This window comes from Cryptotermes secundus, unplaced genomic scaffold (assembly GCF_002891405.2).
Source record: "Cryptotermes secundus unplaced genomic scaffold, Csec_1.0 scaffold4622, whole genome shotgun sequence".
NCBI lineage: Eukaryota > Metazoa > Arthropoda > Insecta > Blattodea > Kalotermitidae > Cryptotermes > Cryptotermes secundus.
The window spans coordinates 1-8430 of NW_019741401.1; the positions used below are offsets into that span (position 1 = coordinate 1).

At 38.7% G+C, this 8430-nt stretch overlaps 2 protein-coding genes across 2 annotated transcripts in view; one reads left to right on the top strand and one right to left on the bottom strand.

The window, feature by feature from the left end:
- The first annotated feature begins 1818 nt into the window (after positions 1 to 1818).
- On the top strand, positions 1819 to 4735 carry LOC111872768. The gene is made up of 2 exons (XM_023866935.2): positions 1819 to 1991; positions 3118 to 4735. Exons 1-2 carry the CDS (start codon positions 1862 to 1864, stop codon positions 3615 to 3617), a joined length of 630 nt encoding a protein of 209 aa, XP_023722703.1. The 5' UTR covers positions 1819 to 1861; the 3' UTR covers positions 3618 to 4735.
- A 2427-nt stretch (positions 4736 to 7162) lies between these two features.
- LOC111872762 (mitochondrial import inner membrane translocase subunit TIM44) overlaps positions 7163 to 8430 on the bottom strand; it is an 8501-nt gene continuing 7233 nt past the window's right edge. Inside the window, exon 6 of the mRNA XM_023866930.1 lies at positions 7163 to 8185. Coding sequence (XP_023722698.1) covers positions 7546 to 8185 — 640 coding nt within the window. The 3' untranslated portion in view covers positions 7163 to 7545. The remainder of the gene's footprint in view (positions 8186 to 8430) is intronic.

An 8430-nucleotide genomic window follows, 5' to 3' on the forward strand; every position in this document is an offset into this window, starting at 1 on the left:
TACATATATATCTAATTTACACTTAAATACTGCCTCGGAAATATGTAATGTTTAGTGACCAATGTTAATTCATTAACCAAAGTAAGGTAATCTGTTAAATACAAACATAACAACATTCGCTAACAAATTATACTTACGAAAATAAGCTCAATGTCACCTTGTTCTTCATATGAAGTCATATTGCCGAAAATTATGTCATTCAACATACATTTCACGTAGTTACTATAGGATTCTGACGAGGGTGTATAACACACTGATATGTTGGGTTTTTAAGATAACAAAATAAAAACACGACGTTTCGGAAACTGGATCTGTTTCCGTCCTCATGTGAAGGAAAACACCTATTCAGTTGGGTCTGTTAGAAAGAGCTAGCCTCAATCACTGGACAAATCGATGTTACAAAACATGAAGATTATGAATACCTGAGACCAGGCTAAGTCCATGTGAGCTAATAAGAAAAATATTCATAACAAATTGTAGCAAACACTTACAAGCGTGGAACCAGGATAGATAGATCTGTAGAAATTTATGCCACGAAACTAAACTCATAACCAGGTCCATGACCCCACGGCATGGAATAGAAAGAAGAACTAGTAACAAAACTAATAGTGTCTAACTAGCGTCAACAGTGGAGTAAATCACGTCTATCTAATTAAGAACTTAATAGAAATAAATAAAAGCATATATCACTTCATACAGATCTTCTATGTGAATTGGTGACTTCACTGCTGATAATTGGGATCCAAATGGGAGAAAAGTCCAAACTGGGTTGGCTAATTGGGTTGACCGAGCATACCATATGGGCCGCTTCCTTGTATTTCCTATACCTGATGTGGCTTTCAATATCCAAAATCTTAGCTTCATCCCAGCCTACCCTATGTCCCTCTTCATAGGCATGTTGGGCTAGTTTAGATTTTTCTAGAAGACCTTCTTTTAGGTTATGCCTATGTTCCCGGAGCCGCACGGCCAGAGGTCTGCCTGTTTCGCCAATGTAGCTTCTGCCACATTCACAGGGAATGCTATAGACGCACTGTGCCGTCTGTTGCGGATCTCTTTTCGGTCTAGTTTTCATAAGGGAGTTCCTAAGTGTGTTTCGTACGGAAGATGGTCATAATATTATATCGATTGCCTATCCGTTTAAACTTTTCAGACACACCCTTCACATATGGAATATAAACAGAACACAGAGGGCTTTCCTCTTTCTTCGGACGACTACTGCCCTTGGAATTAATGACAGAGTCAATAAAACCTTTGGGATAACCTTTCAACTGAAGATCGTGTCTCACATACATTTCATGCACGATTACAATACACCATATTGGCGTAAATTAACACTTTCGCCTTCCCAACCACGGTTGCCAACATATAATGCACGGATCACAAAATAAATTTCATAACTGTCAGTTAACTTCCCCACAAGTATAGTTCGGCGAGCATCCATGAAAGGATGTCGTATGAATTCATGGTTGAGACAAAATTCACGGTGGAAATGTATAATTTAATAGCGTACCACTCCTGTATTGTAGGCTGGAATAGCGACTAGCTACGGCCTGGACGGCCAAAAGGTCGGAGTTCGAGTCCCTGTGGAAACAGAAATTTCCCTTTCATCACATCATTAAGGGTGCGTGCACACCGAGCGCGCTTCGCATAGTGTGTCGCGTGTTGCTCAACGCTAAGCATTGCGCTAAGCATAACCAGCCCATTGTTTGAGAGCCAGGTGTTCACATCCGTTCACACCACTCCCGCTCCGCTGTGCAGTACGCCTAGCATAAGGCCCATAAGGCTAAGCGATGAGCACCGTAACGAGCGTAACGAGCATTGTAGGTTAATTGCTTGGCGTTGCCTAGCTGTTTCTAAAGCGATGGAAGAAGAAATTATTAATGCAGTATTTCAAAGAGAAGAAATATGGAACCCAAGACACAATAACCACAAAAATGTAACTGTTTTGCAGAAGAAGTGGATTGAAGTCTCTACAACAGTTGGCAAAGATGGTAAGTTTTATTATATTCATACAGATACAGTAAACATATAATATTACTTCTATCCTTTTACCTAAATGTATGTGATAAATGTAATTATTCTGCCAAGGTACTGATCCAGTGCCATTAAAGGAATCGCAGAAAGTTTCTCGGATGTTTTTAGCTCTTTCTGAAGAACGACACTGTGTTGGTGTATGAGGCCGTAATGTATCACCAAGTTGTGTAATCAGGTTATCATCATTATTTTCTGTTTGGAAAGGTTCGTGGGTTAAAATGAAGTTGTGAAGGACGCAAATAGCTTTCACAATATTACTTGCATTTGAGACATCAGTTTCTATTGCTTTCAGCAAAACTCGCCACTTGCTGCACATAATACCAAAGGCGCATTCTACACTTCTTCTTGCCCTTGAGAGCCGATAATTATAAATACGTTTCCGATTGTCCAAAATTCTTTTGGGATATGGTCGCATCAAGTACTGTAAAAGAGGGTATGCTTCATCACCGACCATGACAAAAGGGGTGATCTGTGTCTGTGGGAGTTCTGTTGCTGCTGGAATAATTAGTTTGCTGTTTTCCAATAATTTGTATAACGAGGTAGTTCTAAAATTCCCTCCATCACTTTGACGTCCAACAGCCCCAATATCAACAGCCAACAGCTTGCAATCTGCATCAACAAGAGCTTGTAACAATATTGAAAAATATTGTTTATAATTATAATATAAAGAGCCGGATTTAGCCGGACATTTAATTTCGACGTGTTTGCCGTCCAGTGCTCCTAGACAATTGGGAAAATTCCATTTCTCCCAATATTTTTCTGCTACTTGTCGCCACATTTCAGTTGTAGGGGTTGGCAGGTATGTCGCTCGTAAAACATTCCATATTGTGATACAAGTCTGTTTAATAATTTGAGAAACTGTCGACACGCCCAGTCGAAAGTGAAGCGCCAAAGAATGAAATGACTCTCCAGTGGCAAGATATCTGAAAGAAATAGCAACTAGCTTCAATGAATTAGAAATATATTTAGAATCGTTTTAATAAATATACATCTGTAAGTCACATTTTTCATAATTGTGTACATTGAAAAATCAGTACAATTACTCAGTTTCTCATTCAGGCTAATTCTTTGTTTATATTTCAGTTAAAACTGTGAAAGCCAAATGGAAATATCTCAGAGATTACTTCCATCGAGAGTGCAAAAAACTGAATCATCCGAGATCTGGAGCAGGAGCCGATGATGCACCGAAGGGGTCATCGTGGCAATATTTTGACGCGATGCTCTTCATTAAAGATGTTTCGACTTCTGACAAAGTCGAATCAAGTCTACAAGAAGGACCCGAACCTGACGGAAGCCAGGAAGGAATATCCGAAGACTCAACTGGACAGGAAATAATACCGTTACCACAGAGTGAAGACTCTATGCCACAAAGCAACTCATCTTGTTCGTCTTCACGTGTTAAAAGGCAAAAGAAAACACAAGAGGATGAATTGCTGAGTGTTGAAAAAATGAAATTGGACTTGTTGGTGAAAGAAGCGGAACGGGAAGAAGATGATGATCTCCTCTTTTTTAAAAGTTTGTTGCCAGACATGAAAACCCTGCCTCCCAGGCGAAAACGTCTTTTGAGACTGAAAATACATTAACTCGTTGGGGAGCTTGAAGATAACGAACGACAGAATACACCAGTTGAAATGAGTTTCGTGGTACCACCTCAAGCATCTAACCAGCCAACATTTTCATTATTTACTCATCAAGATTCATTGCCTTAAAGTAGTATGGTTTCCGTGTTATTTTGCTACCAGCATTAAGTGCATTGCATTGTTATTGCATTGCTTGTATCACCATTAATAATTAATTATTACCCTTATTATTACGTCATTTGTTGTATGAAATCTTCGCTGTGATTCCACTTTGAATTATTATTTGTATACTTACCTCACTGTTAAAACTAGCCATTGTTCAGGGGATATCTTCTGTCTGTAGTTAGTACCAGGTCCGCCAAGATGATTTTCTAACTTCTCCAAGAGCATGTCAAAGGTATTTTTTGTCATTCTTAAGTAATTATAAAATTTATCATGACAAAGTCTTGCATCTCTGTACAAATGGCAGAATTCTCCCAAACTAATTCGTTCATTAAATTCATGAACCCAATTACAACTCCTCTTCCTACGTTTGAATTTTAAGACACTGTTTTCCATCAGTAAAATCTTCCTTGCGGACTTCTATAACGGCATTCTCGCGACTGCATAGCGTTAAGAATTTGGTATGAACAGGAAGCAAGCATAGCACTTCACGCAACACGCGACACACTATGCGAAGCGCGCTACAAAACATTATATCCCAGAAAACAGAACCATTCACAGCCTTAACTCTTTCCTATCCTCTACTGGAAGTCTTCCAATATTGTGATTTTCCTGTAGAGCTCTATTTGGAAGCCCTCTGCTACCAACTTGACAAACATAATGCCATGTCATGCTTGTGTGCTGAATATTATACCTTCAATCTTTATGTCTTTAACACCTATAGGAACAATAGGTTGCAAAAATTTTGTATTTTTCTATATCAAAGTGATTTTATAGGTGATAGGAGTAAGGTTGGAAATAGAATGGCTGGGAAAAGGTTCAAATTTTGCTTCTTTTATTCACCTGGGAAAGTAAACTCTTAATCATTATGTCAAATTCATACCGCTGATCACAAAAGCAACACAAACATTTGTTATCAATTTTTTAATTGTTTCATTTTGGCCCGGGATGAATTAACAAGGAGGAGTTCAGCATTTTATATCAAATATTTTAACATTTTAGCGTTTTAACTTAAAAATAGGTTCGGATGAAAAGTGAGAACTTGAGAGTGTACTCAACTATTTTAGCATGTTTTGTGCTTTTACACGTCAACATATCGTAGAATCATCCACACGACAAACATAATTGTGAACATCAAAAAACAGCGACAGTGTTTCCATAATTTATAGCAAGTGCCTCTGATGATGGTTGTGTCAAACCGAAACATGTAAGGCAGAAATAATAATAAAAAGTAACCTACAAATTGTTACACTCGACGGACTCTCTATTAACTTTTGTTATCAAATTCACTTCAGACTGTGATGGTAGTACTATAAATAATCTTAGGTGCTCATGGCAGTGAGAATTCATATTTTGATTGTCCGGGATATAACACCACGCATTCAGGGTCACTGTAAGGTAATGGAGGGCCCCTGCCTTATACCTGTTTTAAAGAAACCTGACAATATAGTCTGAAACTAAAATAAAAATATTTATATTAAAAAAGGCAAAAAGAATAGGAAAAGACTATAAACACAGAATCTGAAAACTATATTTAAAAACATACTGCCAAACAATTTATGCACTCAAACCAGAACTCTTTTTCACTTTTCACTTCACCCAGTTCTCCTATGGAAATCTACCGGAGACCATTAATTATATGTCTTCAAACTGCTGATGTTGCATATTGACCCTGCAGTCTCCATTTCACCCATTTACTGGTTGTGCTCCCAACACCTAAAGCACATCGTGCACCTATTTTTGTCACCTGGTGTAATTGCTGGAAACTTAACAGACTGCAATGTTGGTAAACATATTCTTGAGATATTTGGAAACTGATCTGGATGTACACTGTACCAATACTGATGTAGTGGGGGTCCTGCTCAACTGCCCACTTTGCCCATTGGATAAACTGGCCCTGTATATACAGCAAACCCCTAGTTATTCAGTAGCCAAGCATCCAGAATTCTGATGCAACTGGGACAATTTTCAAAGAAGACTGACCATTTTTATAGTTTCTCCTAGGTCAAATATGTAATGTGCACATGTCCACTTGCCATGCAGTAATTGTCCCAGTCACCACAAGCAACAGTGCCACTGCAGTAGAGGCCAGCTGAATGTGTGATAACATTACAGGCCATCCAAATTCTTTCGCACATCTTTTTACTTAGTCACTTAATAAGGGTCCCATGCAAGAATTAAGGCAAAACGTTTTGGTTCCTGTAAGAGTTCATCTTATGCGACCAGCAGATTCATGTAACCAGGATACTCCATCACACATACACACCGGATATCCAGCAGTTTGTTGTAATTGTCAAGGAGAGATTGTCAGGAGGTTGGAGAAAACTGCATAATGAGAAGCTTCATAACTTGTACTCTTCTCCAAGTATAATTAGAATGAGCAAGTCAACGGGGATTAGATGGGAAGGGCATGTAGCACGAATGGAGACGAGTGCATATAGGGTATTGGTGGGAAAGTCAGAAGGAAAGAGACCACTGGGAAGACCAAGGTGTAGGTAGGTGGACAGATGGATTGAGCTGGCTCAGGATAGGGACAAGTGGAGGGCTCTTGTGAACACAGTAATGAACCTTCAGGCTCCATAAAATTCTGGGAAGCTCTTGAGTAGCTGCACAATTGGCGGCTTCTCAAGAAGGGCTCAGCTCCATGAGTGAGTGAGTCAGAGGAACATCTTCACCTATCAAATTATGATGTTCGGCACAATCTTTTTTGTGTTCATCATAGCAACATACTTCCAGCTTCATGAATACACCATTCCAGCCACAAAGTATTCACCACATGCATATTACATAAAAAAAAACTCCCATGATTTTAGACTGCAAGTGAACTATACCGACCGAGGAACCGCCACTTGTCAGCAAAGTTTAGTGCTAACTTAGAGGGTTTTGCGTGGTCAGTGCAATGAATCCCCACGGACGTTAATATCGGTTTTCTAGACCGGAGCCATTATTTCCTTGAAATAGCTCCTCAATTATCATCACGAGGATGAGTGCACCCTGTTCCAAATCCACTACTTCTCAGAAAAATTTAGTAGCTCCGGGAATCGAACCCGGACCTCTGAATGCAAGGTGAACAAATCTACAAAAGGAACAGCCCAATCCTTAGCTCCAGCAACACTCTGCTCTTACAAATGAAATAAATAAACTGAAGTAACTTCAAGAGCAAAGATGTTACAATGCCACCAGCTATGTTCAAATGTTTTAAGGACACAAAGCATGAAGTGTGGATCACACCTCACTTACTTAAACAGTTCATCAGATCCACTGAAGAAAACTCTTCTTCAAGGTAGTATATGAACATGAATATTCTTGTTATCTCATTAACATTAAATTCTGATGAACTGTTAATTACATAAGTGATGCGCCAAATTTTGAGTTCTGAATAGTAGTGACAGAAACAAATATTACATTTGATAAAAATGTGTTCAAACAGAGTGGAATGTTCTCGTGTGCAGTGCGTGGTTGACAACACATGCTAGTGTTCAAGGTCAGCACTGAAATCCAATGAAATGTTAACAAAACTGTGAACATTCTGAATTTCAAATTCTTCTTAACCATAAGTTTAAAATCAGAAGCAACTGTATTTCTTAGATTACGATTTCAAATCAAAACAATTTTAAAAGAGGAAAATTCAGGATCTGAACAGATGGTAAAATATACATCAAAATAGTGTAAAAATCAAACTGTTAGATTGGCGCTTGATATTCACAGCAGGTAGCACTAAATTCTTGGAAATAGAAACATCACCACTAACACTTCCCACTGATGTTTATTAAACAAATTGTTCACTACTGTTAGCAGAGAGATCCAGTAACTTCCATGCTGCTCTTGGATTGACTTCAGCACGATCTCTACAAAGAACCCACACATAGTGGACTCTCAGAACTTTTTCTGGATCTCCTTCTACTACATTATTTTTAGCATCACGTGCACACAGGATCTGTTGTGTAGTGAAGGTCAAAATCAACACAGGTCCTTGATCCATAACTTTCCCCATTGCTAAATCTACATTGTCTATGTCCAATATTTTTGAGTCTAACCGATAACCAGCAGCAGCTGCTTGCCTTATAGGCGTAGCTAACGTATTAAATGGAGCTTCGTAACACCAATCTCGAAGGATTTCTAAGTCACCTCGCACTATTGCTTCTAATATGTTTGGAATAATGTCTCTCTCACAGTCCTGCAGAAACTTAATTTTATCGAAGCTAGGATCGAGTTTGCATATCTCAGTCAACGTTTCTGACAACTCAGTTTTCTGGAAGAGGCCACCCATGACGTCTGATATCTTATCCGTAAGGAGACGTGATGCTCTTATAACTGGATTGTCACTTTCATCATATTTAATCTTCCAGTCCAGTACCTTGTTCACATATGGATTATTATCTTTGAAATGTTGCCAGCTCTGATAAAACCTGCAAGCAATATCATAACATTGCATTATGAACAAAGAAGAGGAATAAGTTTGCACCTTTCTGAGCCACAGCAATGACCTTTCTTTATTTAACCCTTTGACGTGGTCATTTAAATTCCGCGGCCGCGGCTCCTGCGGTAATATATTCAGCCGGCCATTTAAATTTTGCTCGAAAATTATTTATTCATCATTGTTCTTAAATTCTATGAGATAGGAACATGAAACTTTCACTAAAATGATCTTAAA

What these genes read in the sequence shown, in the direction of transcription:
- LOC111872768 (XM_023866935.2), top strand. Translation starts at nt 1,862, where the DNA reads ATGGAAGAAGAAATTATTAATGCAGTATTTCAAAGAGAAGAAATATGG. An exon ending in TACAACAGTTGGCAAAGATG is followed by an intron (nt 1,992 to 3,117) that starts GTAAGTTTTATT and finishes TTTATATTTCAG; the next exon opens with TTAAAACTGTGAAAGCCAAA.